General features: G+C 44.1%; 1 protein-coding gene and 1 long non-coding RNA gene across 2 annotated transcripts in view; one reads left to right on the forward strand and one right to left on the reverse strand.

The window, feature by feature from the left end:
• The window catches only part of Cacna1c (calcium voltage-gated channel subunit alpha1 C), a 558454-nt gene that overhangs the window by 18887 nt on the left and 517859 nt on the right, over window positions 1-21708 (reverse strand). The window contains exons 35-41 of the mRNA XM_052721999.1: window positions 14467-14632; window positions 13772-13899; window positions 13061-13157; window positions 10943-11045; window positions 3672-3773; window positions 1122-1249; window positions 529-663 (exon numbers count right to left, since the gene is read on the reverse strand). Of these exons, the coding sequence (XP_052577959.1) occupies window positions 529-663; window positions 1122-1249; window positions 3672-3773; window positions 10943-11045; window positions 13061-13157; window positions 13772-13899; window positions 14467-14632 (859 nt within the window). The remainder of the gene's footprint in view (window positions 1-528; window positions 664-1121; window positions 1250-3671; window positions 3774-10942; window positions 11046-13060; window positions 13158-13771; window positions 13900-14466; window positions 14633-21708) is intronic.
• The window catches only part of LOC128100017 (uncharacterized), a 34497-nt gene continuing 13458 nt past the window's right edge, over window positions 670-21708 (forward strand). The window contains exons 1-4 of the long non-coding RNA XR_008214643.1: window positions 670-884; window positions 6427-6523; window positions 8205-8294; window positions 9894-10030. This is a non-coding gene — a long non-coding RNA (uncharacterized LOC128100017). The remainder of the gene's footprint in view (window positions 885-6426; window positions 6524-8204; window positions 8295-9893; window positions 10031-21708) is intronic.

The following is a 21708-nucleotide window of genomic DNA, read 5'->3' on the forward strand; positions in this document are numbered from 1 at the left end:
TTTTCCCACTGCCTTAATATTACTCTAGGAAAAGAGGAGGAGGAGGCCTAGAGGGTATCACTGTGACTGGGATATCACATGCTCCACCTTAATAAGGCAACCACGGCTTGTCTAGCTACCACATAAAAACCCACACCTAATGTGGCCACTCAACCTGATTTTTTTCTCCAACAAAAGCCAGAAGTTTGTATTATGTCAGATATTCAAATACTGGTGAATAAAACAGGTTTTCAGATTAGATGTGGCCCAGGAGTTCCTACTCCACACCTTCTGATGAGAAACTTCTTTAGGAAAATTTCTTTACAGAAACAGGCTCCCCCTGTTCTCTGAGAGCTGGCTGTATTTTGAGCTGCTGTGTCCTAGGAGGATAGCATGGCACGGAGTTGGCTTGGAAAGGAGGTAGGGAATCAGGAGACAGCTGATCAGGAGGAATGTGGCACCCCTCAGAGATCAGGCAAACACCAAGTTAGCACAGCAGCATCGTTGTTCCAAACTGAACTTTGTGAAGACACTAGTCATGGCACTTACCCTGAAGATGTCGTCTTCAGAGGCAGCAGATACAGCCTCCTTCATAGCCTTGTCTAACTCTTCCTCAGCGGTAAGATCCCCAGAGATGGCTCGTCGGATCTCAGGCCCAATGTCATGCAACGTGCGTAAGCCAGCCTGGAACCCAGAGGGATGTGTGAAGACTTTCTACTGATGTTTAGTCAGCCAGGACCCAGTTGCTCCTCCCCAACCCCCTGCCTCTCTGCTTCTCTGCCAGGCAGCTGAGCATCTACACCAGGAGACGGGCTTCTCTGGAAAATCCTCCACCCAACCACCCTAGGAGACATGAAGGCATATTACAGGACCACCAAGAATCTGCGGTCTCGGGAGCAGATGTGGTAAGGGACTGGGGGCTGGGGGAAGCTGGCAGGATGGCTGAGGGAAGTATGTGGGCAAGAATGCAAGAGAGGAAGACCACTGCCCTCTCACAGCCACCTTCAGGAAGATTCGGAGTGCTTATGAGCTTTCTTGGGATGGGACCTGGCCTCTAGGCAGGTAGCGATATTTGGACTGTGGTAGGGTCAGGGGAGGTGACCCGGACCTTTGTGTGTGGGTACCTCCCTCCAGCCCCTCACCTGCAGGGACAGTGCGTTCCTCTGCGAAGGCTTGCCCACCAGCCCCTGCTCTTTCCGCTTCTTGAATTTTCGGAAGTACTCTTGGATCAGGAAGGTGGCATAGAACTTGCCTACTGTGACCTCGTCATCTAAGGCACACAGAGAGGAGGACAGGATGAGTGATTCCACCAAAACTCCTTGATTTTTTTCAGCACCTAAAACTTCTTTAACATATTAGCTTTAATTTTTTAGTACAAAAGAAAACATGTAAAAAGGTACATGGTTAAAAAGTCACCATATTCCTGTCTGCTTATCAGGAATATCAGAAATGTGACAGCTCATCACATCACTAGTTTCTTGAGTTCTTTTCTAGAAATAAGCAAGCATGTTCTTATCCTCTTTTTTTTTCAAAATTTATTCTTTGCCTATATATTACATCCCAACCTCAGTTTCCTCTCCCTCCATTCCTCACCTCCTCTTTCTCTCAGATCCACTCCTCCACCGTTTCCCTTCAGAAAAGGACAGGCCTCCCAGGGATATCAACTGAACACGGCATACATGTTACAATAAGACTAGGTACATCCCCTCATATCAAGGCTGGATGAGGCAAGCCAGAAGGAGGAAAAAGGTCCCAAGAGCAGGCAAAAGAGTCAGAGACACCCCTAAACCCAGTTAGGAGCCCCACAAGAGAAACAAGCCACACAACCATAACACATATGTAGAGGACCTAACTCAGACCCATACAGGCTCCCTGACGCTCACTTCAGTCTCTGAGCCCCTATGATCCTGTTAGCTGATTCTGTGGGCTGTGTTCTTGTGGTATCCTCAATACCTCTGGCTCCTACAATCCTTCCTCCCCCTCTTCCTTTTAAATTGAGACAAGATCTCCCTATCTTGTCCAAATGGCCTCCAATTCCTGGGATCAAGTGACCCATTCCCTGCTGAGTAGCTGGGACCAGAAGCATGTGCTGATGTCTGTGCCCAGCTGATGTTTTTTTTTTCTTTTCATTTTTCCCCTTACAAAAAAGGTAGGATATTATTAAGGTTACTTCACACCTTGTTTTTTCCACCTTCCTGAATGGACATTACTAAGTCTTGTTTGATTCCATTTACCATCAAATGACCAGTCTCTTAATTGTCAACACAATGCTAGTTGGGTGAGAGGGGCCAGTGGTAGTGGTGGGGTGCTTCCTTCTTTAAGGCTGGTGACTTCCCTTCCAGCCAGCTAGACTGGCTTAGACCATGGATCCTTGCTGGGCTGGGCACACAAGACCACACATGACATAGTCTTGGTGTTAGGATTTGGTAGAGAAGCTGTAAGTCCCCAAGGGAAGTGTTTCATGAGAAGCAAGTGGTCCCTTTCTCTTGTCCCCTGTTCTGTGTAAGAGGTTGGGCTGGGCCTTAGGACCTGCAATGGCTTTCCAATCCTCATTGTTCCTTCAGAGTAGCCAACCCTACAGAAGTTCTGGGCTTACCATGGGGCATTTCTACTCAGAGGGACAACCCTAGAAATAGAAACCCTGGAGGGAAATTGGGAATGAACTTGGAATCCTAAGTTCCCTCAGACCTGAGTCGGACATCTGAGTCTACACTGCACGCACTTGGAAGTCTACATAGCTTCTAAGAACATCATTGCCTGGAGTGAACTTCATAGAGATGCTTCGGACAGTAAATGAAATGAAGCAGCAGAGCATTAGGTGGCACATGGTGACTCCCAGTACACCTTGCTTTCCCCATTGGAAGTGGGTCTCAAACAGGAAGTCTCACCATTTAAGGACGTTTCCGGAATGTGTGGGCTCAACTAACATGCTAATATGATATACCTGACAAATGAAAAGTGTTCACAGCATTTAATGCTATCCTGTTTACTTTCAACAATGTTTCATTCTAAGTGTTTCATGTGAAGATTTCATCAGTTATAGCTTTCTGTACAGGTGTATTGAGCATTTTTATATTGAATGCATTTGCTTTTAATATCCCTCATTGAAAAGCATTCTACTAGTGCTGTGGAAATGACAAGTGTGGGCAGATTATCTACGATTTCAATTTGGGGTTGTAATAGGAATGGTATGAAGTACTTGCTATGAAAGGGGGCTTGTGGTTTGGCAAGAATGAGAAATGCTACTCTGGGGGGGAAAAATGAGCTTTTAAAAAGATGTAGTAAATCTCAGGCAACTTTCCTTCAGAGCTCTACAGCAAATCTAGAGAAGTCAGCCTGGTGGCTTATGGGTAAATCTATACCCATATATTGTAGCGTTCCCACGAAAGTTCTGGCAAACCCCTAAGCATGGAAGGGCTTGCCTGTCCCCACGTGTGAATGTGGGATTACAGCAAGTTTCCAAATGGATAGTTCGCATCCAAGCTTGTGCAGAACATGACAACCAAGTAGGTCCTCTGAGCCCACAGAAGGTTCCAGAGAAAGAAGGATCCAGAAGCACAGTGGACTCAAGCATGGTAGTCTCAAGGGCTGTGCCTGCACTGCCAATGATAGCACAGCTGGAGGACAGGAAGGTGGAGAAATCCTACTGGCTGGGCCAGTAGCCCTGGTCTGGGAATGCAGGGAACACTCACCACCTGCAGGGGGCACCACTTGGTCCAACAGCTTCATGCTGGTCCTCTTCCAGATTTTCTTGATGATGGCCCGCAGCTCCTCATTGGCTTGTTCTAGGTTCCCTGATAGAAGGAAGTGCAGACTGAAAACATCCCTGATGTGCTGGGAAGCCCCACAAGTCACACTGAGGCATCACATAGTTTCTAGTTCATTTCACTTCCCCCTTCCCTCTCTTTACTTTCTTTCCTTGTGACTGTCCTCTCTTGCCCTGTCCAATGCCATTCTCCTTCCTTTCTGACTCCATTGCAAGCTAGCTGAAAGTCCCCCTGAACGAAAGCCACGTTCACTTTTGGTTAGTGCTAAAGAGCCTCATGGCACCTGCAGACACTCACGTCTCAGCCTCAACACTGTCTGCCCTGCAGGGCAGCATCCAGGCTGATCCTGAGGCTGACATTTCACAATGACCTCTGTGGTTGTTGGAAAGAAAATGGCTCCCAAAGGGAGTGGCACTATTAGGAGGTGTGGCCTTGTTAGAGGAAGTGTGTCACTGTGAGGGTGGGCTTTGAGGTCTTTTTCTCAAGCTTCACTCAGTGTGACAATCAGTTGACTTCCTGTTGCCTGCAAGATGTAGCACTCTCAGCTTCAGCACCACGTTTGTGTGCACGCCACCATGCTTCCCTTCATGAGCATAATGGACTGAACCTCTGAAACTATAAGCAAGCCACCCTCAATTAAGTGTTTTCTTTATAAGAGTTGCCGTGATGATGGTGTCTCTTCACAGTAATAGTAAGCCCTAACTAAGACAACCTCCTTGTGCAGCTGCAGGAAATGGAGAGGTTTTGCAGGAAGGATGATCCACTCCTCCTGCACACATACACAACACAGGGGGCACATATGTGTCCAAAGGATCTCTGATGAGTCCCCCAGGGAAGGAAGTGGAGAAATCTAACAGTGGAGGCAGAAACCTGAAGGCCTCTGCTCTGGTAGTTCGGACTTCATTAGACGCATGCTGCCTGAGACACTAGTCTCATACTGGTGGAGAAGCAAAGCTAAAAAGCAATTGTAAGAGGGGATGTGCTAGTTCTAGGGTCCTCCCAAGGATACCTGCCCTTCACTACCAGTGTGCATGCACTGTGAAATCCCATGGAGTGAGAATATGATACATGGTATTCCTGTGATTGATTATGTCACACAGCACCTACAACCTGACCAAAGGGCAACGATGCCTATGACCTAACCACAGGAGCCCATTAAAAGTCCAGAATTCATATGTATATGTAACTATACTTTGTTCACTGTATATGTACTAAAAAGATTATTTTACAAGAAGTCTAGTACGTTCTCTGACTGGGAGCAGAAGAGTAAGTAGGACACATGGGCCCTGACAGGCCCAGATGAATGAATACTGTGTACTGAGCAAAGGTAGCAGTCTCTGGGAGCTAAGAGTCATCCCCAGCTGACTGGGAGCTCGCAGGGAAGGATGGACCACACACCAACAGTAGTGGGAGAAGAATTTCAGTCACAGTCTGAATGTGCTTGGGGGTGGCATCTTCCCCTGGCTTAATTAGTGTACTGAGTTTGACCTTGGGAGTCCCTGAGCAGATTGCCCCACGTCTCCATAGCTGGACTTCTGATAGAACTGTGAGCTAGTAACTGGGTGCTCTTTGAAGCTGTGAAGTTTATGGGGTTTGCTTCATAGCACTGGGAAGAGGATATGGCTGGAAGCAACATTTATCGTATGGGTAGTGATGGCAAACAGCGTGAGCTACAGGGTCAGACTGCCTGAGTTCAAACCCAGCTCTGGGTGCTGTGGGATGGTCTGTATGTCAAATGTTCTGATTGGTCAATAAATAAAACACTGATTGGCCAGTGGCCAGGCAGGAAGTATAGGCGGGACTAACAGAGAGGAGAAAGGAGAGAACAGAAGGTGGGAGGAGACACTGCCAGCTGCTGCCATGACAAGTAGCATGTGAAGATGCCGGTAAGCCACGAGCCACGTGGCAAGGTATAGATTTATAGAAATGGATTAATTTAAGCTGTAAGAACAGTTAGCAAGAAGCCTGCCACAGCCATACAGTTTGTAATCAATATAAGTCTCTGTGTTTACTTGGCCGGGTCTGAGTGTCTGTGGGACTGGCAGGTGACAGAGATTTGCCCTGACTGTGGGCCATGCAGGAAAACTCTAGCTACACATGGGAGCAAGCAGAAGGACTCAGGAGGAGTGAGTGATGGCTCCTGAACATGTTGAGCATCAAATTTAAACTGAAGCTAAAGCCAGTCCTGGGCTTTGTTGGACTCCTGGGCCGTCCAACATACTTTCGGTTCCCTTCCCTGGAGGTTGTTCATAGCTTCCTTTTTGTTTGTTTTCTGAAACAAGAGCTTATTATGTATCCCTGATTTGCCTCAAACACATAATCTTCCCGCATTGGGCTTTCAAATGCTGGGATTACAGATATGTACCACCATTCTGGACTTAGTGGTTTCTGACACATGCAGTCAAAGAATCCTGACTATAACAAAGTGCAAATGAACTTATCTTTTATTTTGGGTTGAAAGGAGTACTCCCAAACTCATATCTACTTGAAAACTCAGAAGGTGAATTTATTTAGGGTGGTAGTTTGAGTGTGATTGACCCTCACAATCTCATAGGGAACAGCACTATTAGTAGGTGTGGCCTTGTTGGAGAAAGTGTGTCACTGTGGGGGTGGGCTTTGAGGTCTCCTTTGCTCAAGTTTCACTCAGTGTGACACTCAGTTCACTTCCTGTTACCTGCAGATCAAGATGTATTACTCTCAGTTCCTTCTCCAGCACCATGTCTACCTGCAGGCCACCATGTTTCACCATGATGATAGTGGACTAAACTTCTGGAACTGTAAGCCATCACCTCAATTAAATGTTTTCTTTGTAAGAGTTGCTGTAGTCATGGTGTCTCTTCACAGCAATAGAAACCCTAGCTAAGACAGAAGTTGGTACTGGGAGTGGGGTATTATTGTGATAGGCCTGACCATGCTTTTGTTTAAGGGAATACAGACATTGGGATTGTGGACTAGAAAAGCAGCTGAATGCTTTAAGTGCTTTAAGTACTACTGGAAGACAGTGGTGCTGAATAAAGTTTGATGAACTGTTGGGGCCTGGCTCAAGAAGTTTCAGAGGAGAAGAATTTTAGTACTTCGGCTAAAGATTGTTCTTGTGATATTTTGGTGAAGAATGTGGCTGTTTTTTTGCCCTTGTCAAAAAAGTCTGCCTGCAACTAAATTGAAAAGTTTTGGATTAATTCCCTTGGCAGAGGAAATCTTGAAACAGCCTAATAAAGATTCTGTAATGTGGTTATTAGTGTGAACTCTAGTGAAGATTTATAATGAAAAGGAACAAGCTGAGCAAAGTGTACAATTTGAGGAGAAAAAGAGCACCAGGGAGTAGAATGGAACCAAGTCTTAAGTTCAAGGAGACAAACAGATTAAATAATGGAAAAAAGGGAGTGGTAACCTCAGGGCAAGATTCCACCCAGCTAAGTTTCCAACTTGTGAAAAGGAATTAAAGAAAAGCTTAGATCCAGGTGTGGTGGTACATGCCTTTAATGCCAGTACTCAGAAGGCAGAGGCTGGAGGATCTCTAAGTTTGAGGCCAGCCTGGTCTACAGACCAAGTTCCAGAATAGCCAAGTTCAGGCAGTGAAGGAAACCATGGTAAACAGAAAGCTGATGAAGATGTAATTGAACAAGGGGGGCATGTTCCAGCCCATGTAAGCAGCAGAATTTGGCAGCTTCAGCCACATGGTTCTGGCTTTAGAGTCAAGGAGCAACTAAGGAAAGCCACTGAGACCAGGCATGTGTCAGAGGTGTCCCTGAATGGAGGTCTAAAAAGGCCATTGTGTGAAGCTGTGAAGAAGCAGCAGCCTGGATTGCCTTGGAGACCCCAAGATATTAGAGATGCCAGAGCTGTGGGGTACCTGCTGAGGAAAGCTGCTAACAGGGAGTGGTACCAGCCCAAGAGAGAGAAGTGTGTTGCAGTCAACAAAACTGAAAGGAGTTGGAGATCTGAAGAGTATTTTGACATCTGACATAGAGATGCAAAGTTTGGAGTTTTCCCAGCTGGCTTTTGGTCTTGTTTTGGTCCAGTATTTCCTCACTATGCTCCCTTCCCTATGTTTTGGATTGGTAATGTATATCCTGTGCCATTATGTTGGAAGCAATGTGATCTGTTTTTTTTTTTATTTTGATTTTATAGGGGATTATAGTTAAGAGAATGCATGACTCTCAGAAGAGACTTTGAACTTTAAAACATTGTTGAGACTATGATTATACTATGGGGACTTTTGAAGTTGGACTAAATGTATTTTGCATTATGATATGGTTACAAGTTTATGGGGCCAGGGAGTGGAATGTGGTAGTTTGAATGTTATTGGCCCCCATAAGTTCATAGGGAGAGGGACTATTAGTAGGTGTGGCCTTGTTGGAGGATGTGTGTCACTGTGGGGGTGGGTATTGAGGTCTCCTTTGTTCAAGCTTTGCTCAGTGTGAAACTCAGCCCATTTCTTGTTACCTTCGGATCAAGATGTAGAATTCTCAGCTCCTTCTCCAGAACCATGTCTGCCTGCATGCTGCCATGTCCCACCATGATGATAATGGACTGAACCTCTGATCTGTAAGCCACTCCAATTAAATGTTTTCCTTTTTAAGAGTTGCTGTGGTCATGGTGTATCTTCACAATAGAAGACCTAACTAAGATATCTAGAAACAGGGTCTTCACAGAGTTAACTATAAAGTCATGATGTGTTAGGGTAGACCACCTATCCAATGTGGTTGGTGACATTAAGGCAAGAGGAAAAGGCCAGAGGCACACAGACTAGGTCATACTGTGAAGAGTGGTAGAGACTGAGGGATGGAGTGAGGTACTTGAGACCACCTGAAAACAGAGAGAGACGTGGAACCCATTCTCTCCCAAGGCCTCCAGAAAGAACCAGCCTGCTAACACCTTACTTTGGACGGTTCCTCTCTTAAATTGTGAGAGGAACCAAATTTGTAATCATTTAGTCAGACCTACGGAACAAATGTATATTTCAAAGGATCCTACACATTTTTAGGCCTTCATTTATTCAATAACAACCCAATGTAACTGTGGGATTTCACCAGTAATTGTTTCATATTGTATACATTTTATTTTTATTGTTCTGTTTTCAGTGTTGGGGTCTGAATCTTGGATCTTGTGCATGCTAGACACCTTCTCTACCACTATACTCCAAGCCCTAATTTAAATTTAATATCTTTTTCTTTTAGTGTTCCAATAGAAAATCTTATTCAGCTTGATACTTGGCTTGGGATGAGGTTTCTAGTTCCCAAGGTCATGTTAATTTTTTTTTCTAGTTACTTCAACTTTTTACAAATGCTTGAAGGGCAAGTGAAGACTGATCAGTCTTATCACGATAAATGTTGGTGTTTTCCCCCATTTCTTGTCTGAGTGTGGTGTTGACTCTGTTCTTATGTAACAAGTTCATAGAGGGCCTGTTTTGGATGAAGGCTCTGCCTCAAATACTGGGGAATTAAATGCCCTTGGTGGCTATTCCCAAGAGCCTTTATATTTAAGAGTTTATCTTTAATTCTTAATTAACTGTATGTCCCGCTGGCTGGCTTCTCTCCCCAGGAATTCCCATTTGCTAACAGCGGTTCTCTGTGATTGAGTGTTTGGCAGCCCCTCAGGTGCTGGCATTATTTCACTGAGATCTGGTTTGCCTGCGCAGTCCATCTTCAGCACTGCTAAATCTTGGCTTCCATGCACAAGTGCTTTTTAGTCCTTCCTGGAGCCAAAACCTGCATTATTAATTTATAGCAAGCTTTAAGTATCACAACACATCTCTTCTAGTAGTCATTCTGTCTTTTCTCCTTGGAAAAGGAAGCCCTTCCCTTGGAAGAGAAAGGAAATAATATTTACTGTAGAAAATTTGGAAAGGCTGGAGCTGAAAAAAGGCTCCGTCACACAGTGATATTCAATATTAATATTATGTATGTCAGCAGACATTCTTCTAGTTTTGTCTGTTATGTACACACGTGCATTAAGTGTGTATTGAATTCTCTCTCATCAAAATCTCTCATTAGGCCTATTTATACCTACCCTAGATTCAAGTTTTGCACTAACTACTAATGGCATTTCCCCCGCTTTTCTTTCTTTTTAGTTTACCGGGAGAATTTGATCCATTTTTATTTTGCAAAGGTTGGCTGACCTATCTCCCTGCCCGGTCTCTTGCAGGACTGGTTCTTGGTTCTCTCATGTCTGTTACTTTCTGGAAGAATGCAAAGAAGGCAGCTCTCTGGGAGACCCTGTGAAGTAAATGCCAGATGCCACCGACTCTCATTATTTCACAAGATGGAAAGTGAAGCAGGACCGTAAGTAGTTACACATGCTGTGCCCCATCGTGTGTGATGCCCAGTGCCCTTCCACCGCACCAAGGACACTGGCTGGAAGCCTGGGGCTCTCAGGTTGTCCTCGTGGTGTCAACTTTAGTTCAGACATGAGAAGTCTATGCAGCTATCTCGAAATGCAGGTTCCCAAGCTCAGACACGTGGAGTCACAGATGCAGCGTGTGCTTAGAGCTAGCCTTTCCAGCAGCTCACGGTTCTGAGGCTTGTTCTCTGACCACACACTTAAGCTGGGTCTTGGGGAGCAGCAGCGTCTTCTGGGGTGTGTCCACGAAGCCTATCCCAGAGCAGTTCAAAGTACTTCTCAGTGACATGACAACAGACGCCTTCACCAGGACTGCTTCTAACCCACAGGGCAGCTCTTGGCCCCTCTATTGTGAGCAGACTGAGGGGGTACAGCCTGAGTAGTGTAGCATACATGGGATCGTAACCCTTAGCAACTGCAGGCAATGACCTCTATTTACCACAGTCACTGCTTGTCACTGTCACCTTCCCAACACAGGTCCTTTTAATTTCAAAAGAGAACTGAATATTTGGGAGACATGCCTGTTGCTAATACAAGTCCATCCGTATGGGGCTTGTCCTGCTCTGCATAACAACCACCTCTTCCATGTTTTGCATTAAACATTTAGTCCTCAGGAGGCTACCAGGGCAATTTCTAGGGTTTGATAGAAAAGAAAAGTTCAAAATAAATAAGCTATGGCAAGGGGGCCATTTAGGAACCAAAGAAAATGTAAGTGTGATGCACCTCTTGGAGAGTCAGAGTGCAGGCTGTCCATGTTATTCTGCACTAATGCTGTGTAGGCAGAAACATCTTTCCGGTGGGGATGCTAGACCTTCCTCGGCACCCTCCCACCAGTGGTCTATGAGAGCCATTACCTTCTGTTTTGATCCTCAGGGCTGTTCTGACTAGGGCAAACAGGGTAGCATTGAACATGACCGTCCCATCGCTGTTCAGAGGCATGTTCATGGACACCAGGCGCTGGAGGGAAAAGGAGACTAAATCAGTGACAAGGACAGGCGGTTCTTAGAGGCTCTGCACAAGCATTGTAGCAGGAAGGGCCCTAGAAACCTGGATGGGTACTGTTGGGAATGGGAGGGGTTTGCATGTGGTCACCACAGTGTTTTCAAAGCTTTTCCAGGGAGAAACTAGGCTTTGTGGTAAATACTCCTGGGCCTCCACCTTCCTTAGACCCTTGCTTTCACAAGGGGTCTTTCCTGCCCTGTGCTCGGGACTACAGACACAGTTATGCTCTCTATGAGCAGCAAGAACAGCCACCTGCCTAACAGACAGAATTATCCAACTCCAAAGAAAAGGACTATGAGGCAGCTCTATGGGGATAGAGTACCCTTTCTCTGCATATAGACACATTTATCTCTACTTCAGTCCTAATCCCAAATTCACTCACCCAAACAGGGTTTTGTTGCTCTCCACCCCCAAAACATGCTCCCTTGGTCTTCTCCTTCCTTGGTGAGCCAGCAGGACCCAGGGGCCATCGGAAGAAAGAGTGCTATAATGCCCATTGTGGATGGCAGTGATGTCACCCCTCAGACCACATGGGGTCTTCCTGGGGATATTTTGCCAAGTGTTGTACTTCTCCAGAGTGAATGCATCATTTTGAATCTTGTAGACACCAAGTTAGAAAGCTTCAGTCCTGGCTCTTGGTCCTAACAGGCCCATGTGGAGGTCATGACCTGTATATCCCAGTTCCCTCTGGGCCGTTTGATCTTACATTTATTTGATTGGTACTTCTTACAGCTTGCATCTGAAATGTCACCCAAAGGCCATGCCATAAAGGCTCAGTTTCCAGCCTCAGCACTCTTGGGAAGTGGTGGACCCTTCAGTAGGTGGGGCTTAGTAGGAAGAAGCTATAGGAAACCATGCCCTTGAGGAGGGTATTGGGATCTTTGTCTCTCTTTCTCCCTCTCTGCTTCTGAGGTAAAGAGGCCCTAAGGTGAGTGGGCCTCTTCCATAACTGCAAAGTTCCAAAGCTGCTACAGACCCAAAGCACAGGCCTGAGTGATCACAGATTGAAGCCTCCAAAACTGTGAGCCAAAAGAAACTTGCTTACAGGTTTAGCAACTCAGGTATTTGTTACAGCACCAGAAAGCAGAATGACAGAAGGTTCCCATTTCTCATATTTTCAGGATCACTGGAAATCTCCTGAAGTTCTTTTTGGAATAAAGTGGGGGTACTGATGAGGGAAATCTGACTACCACAGAGCATGAATAAAAGTTCCAGGCTTCCTAAACTCTGTTGTCCATGAATGGATTATCCGAGGAGTTCAATCATTGGCTGTTCGTGTTTCTTCCTCTATATGGCCAGGCTCTCTGCTATTGCTTTGCCCAGCTCTTTCTGAGCTTGTCAGGATTCTCTCAGGAAGCACAGATGGGGAGAATGGAGGCGTGATGGTGACTGAATGAGGGGGTGCTTCTCAGCAGTTACTGGGCCACATGGCAGGATCTAGAGCAGGTTTTAAGGGTCCCTACTCTCAAGGTCAGTCAGAGGCTGTTTTTATCAGAGCCCAATGTGTTTGTCCCAACCGGTTTTGGATCACAGATTCACTTAGGAATTTGATAAAAAATGGCAGATCCTTGTCTGGGTATTTTGTATTTTGGTAGTTTGTATTTTGGTGATGAGTCATCAGTTGTGGCCGCTTTAACGGTTTTCGGACTTCACGTCAAAGTTTCTAACCCATCACCCTAGGTGAGGAGGGTCACCTGATACCTGGGCCGTACAGCCTGATGGCTGAATAAACCCTTTATTTAGATAGGATGCCTGTTTCCCTCACTGGGACACAAGACATTCACTGTGATGTTGTTCTTTTATAGCCTTGGGACTTTGGATCTTGAAGGGTCCTTAAAATAGAAACCGGCTCACATTTGTTTCTTTAAATACCTAAAATATCTTTATTCCCTTAATAATCACAAAGACAAACAGCTATCTAGCATTCCATATTTATCCTTTCCCCCCAAGGAACCCAGATCATTTCTTACCTTGCAGGCCACACGGTGAGGACACAACTTCCCAAAACCCAAGGGGGGCTGAATTCGACGGAGGAGGGTCACCACATCCAAGTGTTTGATCCGACCCCTAGAGAAGGAAGGAGAGAAGGAAAGGCCATCAGAAGGCCAGGAGTCATGTACTGGGGTGGGGCCAGGTGAAGGGGTATTCCCTGCAGGGCTGCCTGAAGGCCCTGAGCAGTGCAGAGATACATGATACCACTGCAAACCCAGGACGCTTGTTAGAGTTTTCATCACAGAAGAAGTTTGCTAGCGTTGTGCTCCAGGTAGAAGGGATTCTGGAAGTGCAATTAAATCCCAGTATGCATTTGTTGCTCAACTGACTAACCATTTGGCCAGAAGGCATTTAGGGATAGTCAGATAACAGTTATGGGTAAATGAGAATTTCCATAAACCTGAGGTCAAAGTGGAGCTGAAGTCTATCTAACCCTAAATGACCCAATGTAAGCGTTACTAGTTTTATCTGACACTAGAGTCTTACTTTGCCATTCAACTGATATGTTCCCCAGCTTTGTGAATGGTACTTGGTCTCCTCTTGCTGGCCCTTGACCCTTCACTCTGGGTCTGATACATTTCAGGGTTTTCAGTTAGTACACGCAATGTTGACCCGTCTTGGGTCTCTTCTACAGGTCATTCAACCCCCTCTCAGCTTGGAGGGTTGGGGGTCTCCCTCTAGGAACTTACTTGGCTTCAGGGTCATACTCGGCCCAGATCCTTTTGAATTCATCCAGATGATGGGGACCAAGGATAGACCAATCCCTCGTCAGGTAGTCAAAGTTGTCCATGATAACGGCTACGAAGAGGTTGATGATCTGCAGGAAACAGTTGGTACTCTAAGAGGCCTGCCAAAACTTACACATTTGCTGCCCAAGCCCTTTTTCACCAGTCAGTGCCCAGGCAAGTCATAAACTAACGTTTCTACATATCAGCAATATGTTAGCATTTAGGATGCCGACTGCTAGAATTTGGGTCTCTCGGACATGAGTTCAACACTATTCCCCTGAGCACTGTGAGGGATGAATCCTACATGTAGACAGAACAGCTTCCTTTGTACCAAGTTACTAGGGACAGAGAGGGGCTTTGTCTGGTCACCTTTCCCTCACTCACGAGCAAGGGATCAGAGACATACAAGTTCATGCAGAGTTTCCACACATCTCTGTCTTCTAGAACAATGCTACTGAGACAAGAGCCATGAACAGACCAGATGGAGTCTGGCTGAGTTGCTCTGCACCAAGGCTTCTGGTCCTTCTCAGGGGTGAGATATCTCTACTAATTCAGTCTTCCCAAGTCAGCTCTTTTGCTGGGATTGCCCTGACACCACACTGCCCCGAAACTGCCCCCCCCCCATCTCTGTGCTGTTGAGTCCCACCTCAGCTTACCAGGAAGGCACAGAGCATGTAGAAGCTGATGAAGTAGAAGACAGCAAAGCTGCTGCCACAGGGCGTCTCTCCCTCCGTGCTGTTGCTGGGCTCAGACTCTGGGGCACACTTCTTGCCGGGCATACAGGCCAGCATGATATCCTGCCAGGCTTCCCCGGTGGCACACCTAGACAAGAGAGGCGAGAGAGTCCAACCTCAGCTGGCCACTCTCACCCACACAGGCAGGGCTCCCTTAGCCTCACCTTCCAGGAGGAATTGCTAAAAAGGAATTGAGCATTCGGTGTTCACTGGAAGCTGATGATGTTCATTAAATATGGTAATATAGAGCAGTGTTTTGAATGTTTTAAAACACACAGGAAGTTTCTGAAAATTTGTTCTTTTATCTATATAAAGTTTTTAGATGCAGCCATGTAGACATATTTCAGCTGTAGATCATTTTCACTGCTACACAGGAGTACCCTCCATGAGCACTTTAAAACACCCACCCTTGCTACGGGAGTGGGTTTTTCAGAAAGACTGTTTTTGCTGTCACAGTTAACACTGCAGTAAGCATGCAGGTTCAAGTCTTGGGTGTCTGCTTAGGAATGGAACAACCAAGTGGAGATGCTTCATGTCTTCATGTTTACCAGGTAGCACTTGTCTGGTTTAGACTAGTGCCATCTGGTCACTGCAGACACATCAGCTCTGGGAGTTAGTGAATTGTGAAGAATGCTCCTTAGATGATGCTGTGGAATGATATTTCACTGATATTTCAATTTGTCTTTTCTAGGCCAGCCTGGGCTACATGAGGTCCTATCTCAAAAAGAAATAAAATAAATATCTTTCTTAAAAAATGGCTTTAAAATGCTTAGTGGGTTGAGAGTTTTAATTTTGTCTCCTCTTGACTAGATGCTCACGGCTTTGCTCTGCTGACTCATGGGTTGTGTATCTTCTTGTTTCTTCAAGTAGTTCTTGGTATTTTTTACATTAATTCCTTTGTTAGTTACAGTCACTACAAATGTCTCATTCCAGATATGGCTTGTCTCTAACTTAATCCATTTGGATTGTAACACATTCAAATTTTTATATATATTTGCTTTCTTTTGAGCACACGACATCTGCCGAGGCTCTAAACCCAGGTCCGCATACTCTCAAGGCAGAGACTTTATCCACTGAGCCATTGCCCCAGCCCAGCCTTCTCATATTATTGCACTGGATAGAACTTTCAACAAAATATTGCCTAGAAAAAGTGATAGCATAATATGTCTATTGTATTTACTAACTGGTTATCTCAAGCTGGCCATTTTCTTGGTGGCTTTCCCACCTCACTGATCCTACCCACTGTCATAAAACTGATTTGCTTGCATCTTCTACCTGAATTAGCCTTTGTCTTCAGATGGCAGCACCCCACATTGTAGTGTTTGTGACTTCTTGCTTCTGTTTTCAAAAAAATCGGTACTAGTTCATCTTCTCGGCTGAGTGGAGGTAGAGGGGGAGGGTTCCCGCCTCTTTCTATTCCTGAGAGTTTGGGTGACTCAGAATGATTTAGCCCTCGATCACAGATGAAAACACATCAGCGTGGGCCTTGCAGAGGCTGTGATTTTTGACAACTTTTTCAATATCTATTGTAGTTAATGCTACTCATTTATTGAGAGCATTTCAGTGTTAAAATTAGCACTAATCTGCTCCTGGCAGGGAAGGCTGCCCCCTCCGATACGCCAGAACTAAAGGGTTGTGCTCACTTTGATTTATGTGAGTGGCAGTCCAGAAAACTACACTCAGGGACATTTTTTCAAAGAATAATTTGTTCTTTAAATTTGTAGTTTCTTGATTTATCAATGCTTTTAAAGTTAATACTTGTTTTTTCTAAAAAAAAAAACTATCAAGATCAATTTCTTGCTGCCCAGCTATTCTTGGATGTATGTATGGTCTTCTACTGGAACTAACTTTTTCTTCTTAACAAAATTTTTATTATCCATATTTTCCTAGATAAAAGCATGTCCTGCAGCTGGGTGTGGTGGCACATACCTTTAATCCCAGCACTTTTGAGACAGAGTCTGAGGCCAGGCTAGTTTACATAATGAGTTCCAGGCCAGCCAGGAATAGGCAAAGAGACCCTGACTTAAAACACTAAGAACAATATTAAAGCGCCTACTTCATTTAGATTCCCATAAAGATTGGCATACGTTTGTTCACAGCACTTTCTGTGTCAGTGTTGACCTTTGTCACCACTTGCTTCTTCCTAAAGGTCCGACCTTATTTTGTAAACTCTCATTTTGACTGGCTTTGGTCAGTAGCAGAAATAGAAGGATGGTCTCAGGGAGAACAGCTCCATCACTTGGCAACTGATTCCTGGCTCCCCTGGCCTTATTCCTTTTCTGGTGCGGTTTGGCACCTGGCTTTTTTCCTTTGTTTTTAGTACATGATTTCCCCTGGAGCAATAGGCCAGTGTTAGTGTTGCAGGACACCTGAGGGAGGCAGGATTCAGAGTCCTGGGTGCTCTGGTCCTGCGTATCTTCACATTCTTTATGGGCCTTTTCACAAAATATTGGTGGAGATAATCTTTAAGAGACAGGAAGGTTTGTGTATCTTGCCAGCTTTTGCAGGAAGGGGGGGGGGGGGTTCAGGTAATGAGACAGTCAGGAATATCCTTCTGCCTTTTCCCCAAAGCAACCACATGCTAAGATACAAGCAACTCAGAGTAGGATTTGCTTCTGCCTTTCTCCGGTGCCCATGGGTCCATAGTAACAGGGAGGCCCATTCCTCAGTGGAGGTAAACAGCCCGCTTCAGCATGCCATTTTTGCATTTACTCAGCGCACACAGCCCTCCCAACCTTCACCTGAGAGCCAGGGGCCACTTCTCAGGCTACATGCTTCTCATAGGAGTTAAAAAGTTTGTGTTCACTGCTTGCTTTAAAGAATGTCTGGCAGCCAGTGGCCAGAAAGGTGTGTAGCTTCATTATAAAGTAGCTGACCACCTCAGAGACGAGGCAAAATGAGGCATGGAATTCACTCACCTCTAAAAATCATTTCCGCATCCATACTTATGCTACATTCCCATGCTTGGTGTTGTGCTTTTGTTTTATTAGTGTTTATATTTAATAAATGCGTATTTACTTATTGGTATTTTCAAAGAATCAACTTCTAAGGATTAAAAATCTAGTTTTGTTTTTTATTTTGGCAACTTACACTTATATTTTCACGAGTGAACTCCTTCATCATTTGGGATTATTTTGATGTTCATTTGCCCATCAGTTTATCTCATATAACCTCCCAAGTAAGGACACTTGGGCTCTCATTTTCTCTGGCATCAACCAGTCATCTCATCCTGGCTCCTGCTCCCATTGCTGAGAAGCTGTACTTCCAGCTCAGGCTGAGTAGCGGAGCATCTTAACATTTTTATGTGGGGAGACTTTAAAGAGGCTGTTTCTGTGCATAATTTCTAGCCTGCTGTATTAATGTTGGGGAAGCTTTAGAACTTGTTCAATTCTTTATGATTTAAATTGTAGGGGGTGCTTTTTGGGGGAATGTTTCTGAGTGCTCAAAGAGCATGTGTCTTTTTGCCACTTATTGAGGACAGGTCTACAAATGACACCTCTGTTGGGGAATGCCTAGAAGGTAAAATAACCAAAATGCAATCCAGCTTTGGATTAATACGATCTACGTGCCCTTCATGTACTTTCTTTTCTACCAAGGCCAATTCTTTCTCAGCTTCAGGTGATAATTCTCTTGGACTATTTAAGTCCTTATCACCTTCTAAGGTTTTAAACAAATTATTCAGTTCATCATTTTTTACCCCAACAATAGTTCTTAGATGAGAAATGTCTCCAAATAATCTTTGAAAGTCATTAAGAGTCTGTAGTCGATCTCTCCTAATTTGCACTTTTTGAGGTCTAATTTTTTGAAGTTCTATTTTATATCCTAAATAATTAATAGAATCTCCTCTTTGTACCTTTTCTAAAGCAATTTGTAATCCCCAGCAAGGCAAAATTTTCTTTACTTTTTCAAACATTCTTTCTAAAGTATCTGCATTTGAATCAGCTAATAAAATGACATCCATATAATGATAAATTATAGATTTAGGAAATTTTTTACGTACCACTTCTAATGGCTGTTTTACAAAATATTGGCACAAAGTTGGGCTATTCAACATTCCCTGTGGGAGAACCCTCCATTGAAATCTTTTAACCGGTTGAGAATTATTATAAGTAGGCACTGTGAAAGCAAATCTTTCTCTGTCTTTTTCTTGTAAGGGTATTGAAAAGAAACAGTCTTTTAAATCAATAACTATGAGAGGCCAGCCTTTTGGTAACAATTTAGATGGTCTTTCAGCTATGTTAAACTATTATTTTTTTATGGACTGTATATTCAGCACTCACTGTTAGGTGTTTATTTTCTGCTTCTGTCCTACTACTATACATATTTCCAAACAATATTGCTAAGCTTATATTGTTTGTGATTATTATATATTATTGGTTGATTAAACCTTTTCTCAGTATCAAATTGTCCTCTTGGTTTGGTTTAATGCTTCTTACCTGGAATTTTACCTCTACAGATGCTGTGACTGCTGCACACACATGGCAAGCATTGCTGGTATTTCCATCCCCATCTCTTTACCTTCACTCTCTTTGGGTCATTTTGTTTTACTGTATCTATCACAAACATTCTAGAGTTAGAATTCTTTTTGTTGTTGTTTATTTTGGGTTTTTTGAGACAGGGTTTCTCTGTGTAACAGCCCTAGCTATCCTGGAACTCGCTTTATAGACCAGGCTGGCCTCCAACTCACAGAGATCTGCCTGCCTCTGCTTCCTGAGTGCTGGGACTAACAGCATGTGCCACCATGCCTGGCTAGAATTCTTAGCATCAACAGTAGACTCTCAATCTTAAAAAACTGTGATTATTCAATCATATTAATTGTACAAATTAATAGGTTTCACTGTGAAATTCCTACATATGTGTGCATCATGCCTGATCTTTATTTTTAAAGAATTTAAAAATTATTTTTGGGTATGTGTGTGTCACAGCACATGTGTGGTGGTCGAAGAACAACCTGTAAGGGTCATTTCCCCTTCTACTTCGTGGGTCCTGGGGGATTAAGCTCAGGTTGTCAGTCTTGCCAGCAAGCACAATTACCCACTGAATCTTTCTGCTGATCCTAATGCTTGGTTTTTAATGGAAAAATTTAACAAGCTTAATTTTTGTTATCTTTGTTTATATTATCTTTCTTCTTCTCGTTTACTTTGTTCATCTAATTGTTTCTTTATGTAAGTACCACTTTTGCCCCTCCTTTTGATAAACCATTGAAGTTTCCCCTGACCAGGGTTTTATCTAGTGGTTTGCTTCCAGGCAGTGTTGGGAATCCAATCCAGGGCTTTGTGTTTGTCAGACAAGCACTGCGCCCCACTGAGCTATAGGTGCTCCCCCTCCCCTGCCCCCCGCCGCTCTGGAATGTCCACATTCAATTTCTATGTTTCTAGTTGCTGACTTTCAATAGTTAACATCTATGCTTACAAGCCCTTTCCTCCTGGTCATATAGATGAGTCATTTCAATAGTTAACATCTATGCTTACGAAGCCTTTTCCTCCTGGTCCTACAGATGAGTCACACAGTCTCATCTACTGACACGGCCTCATGGTTTTTGTCCTTCATTCTGTTCATGTGCTGTACCACACTTCTTGATTTGCATACGGAGAACCACACACTTGCATTCAGGTTTAAATTCCACCTGTACATATTGATTGATGTTTTTACTGTACTGTTCAATTCAGTCTGCTAGTTTTCTGTTGTGGATTTTTTGTATTTGTGTTAATTAAGGATATTTGTCTATAGCACCTGTGGGTCTCAACCTGTGGGTCGTGACCCCTATGGGGTTTTGAATGACCCTTTCACAAAGGTCACCTAAGACCATCAGAAAACACAGATATTTACATTATGATTGATAACAGTAGCAAAATTACAGTTTTGAAGTAGCAATGAAAGTAATTTTATGGTTGGAGTCACCACAACATGAGGAACATGTATTAAAGGGTTGCAGTATTAGGAAAGTTGAGAATCACTGGTCTATAGTTTCCTTTTCTTGGAGTGTCTTTGTACAGCTGGCCCAACAAACAAACAAACAAACCAACAAACCAACAAACCAACAAACCAAAAAAGTGACTTGGAAGATTTTCCCTGTCTTCAATGTTTTGGAGTTTTTACACTTTGGAAACCTTTAAGATTTTTTTTTAATCGCTCACATTCTGAGAGGTCAGCATAAATAAACAGTCAAGGATATTTGGAGATAAGACTGGGAGAGGATATTGCCATGCAACCCAAACTAGCTTTGAACTCATGATCCCCCTGCTCCAGCCTTCTGAGTTCTGAGTGTATAGGCATGAGCCACCACCCCTGGTAGGTTATGGATTCTCCTGTTAACTTTTTCTGCACTTAGTAGGGCCATTTCAAACTTAAGGCTTACTTCTGGTTTGAAGTTTTATTGGCTCAGCTCATTGTTTAACTCTCATTTCTTCTGTTCTTGTCTGGAATTTCTATTATATGATAAGATTTTTCTATCTCTGCTCTCTTTGTCTTAATCTTTATTTCATACTTGATTTTTCTTTGCACTTTGGTTATACAGTAAGTGAACCTCAGTTGATATTCCAGCTCATCAGTACAGTTTTAGATGAACCCTTTCTGCGATATGTCTCATCTATTTAAAAATATTTTAGAAAGGAAAATAAAAATATTTCACTTTTACATTTTTCGCTTCCTTCTTTGCTCCGTTTAGTAATGGCTGCTGTCGCTGATTTTTCTACTTTAGCAGGAGTGTTAGTCTTGAACCACCCTCACAATGTGAGGTGCATTTCATTTGAAACCTTTTGGGTCTGTTCCCTCCTTTTTCCTCCCTTTCCATCCTTCCTGATCTTGGCTTCCTCAAATATTTCGGGGTTATTGTCAGTTGCTCTTTGTGACTGAGAACCCAGCTGTCTGAATGAAGTCCTTTTGTGAGCTCTCTGGGGAATCACAGACCAAAGGCAAGATGGGCTGAGGGGCCTGGTGGATAGCTTCTCTCTGAGGTGAGGTTCCCTGAGAGGGAGCACTTTGCTGGGTCTTTCAGACTCCAAAGCCCTGGGGTGAGATGTCAAATGCTGCTGTCACAGCTTATGAGCATAGCCGAACTTCCCCAGAATGCAAGTCCCAGAGGGGTCAGTTCAAGCAGTGGCCCAGGAGCGGTGACCCAGATCTCCCCTGTCCCTTGTATCTGTTGACACTTGGATTGGAGAA

This window comes from Peromyscus californicus, unplaced genomic scaffold (genome assembly GCF_007827085.1).
Source record: "Peromyscus californicus insignis strain IS unplaced genomic scaffold, ASM782708v3 Scaffold_6__1_contigs__length_162567912, whole genome shotgun sequence".
Taxonomy (NCBI): Eukaryota; Metazoa; Chordata; class Mammalia; order Rodentia; family Cricetidae; genus Peromyscus; species Peromyscus californicus.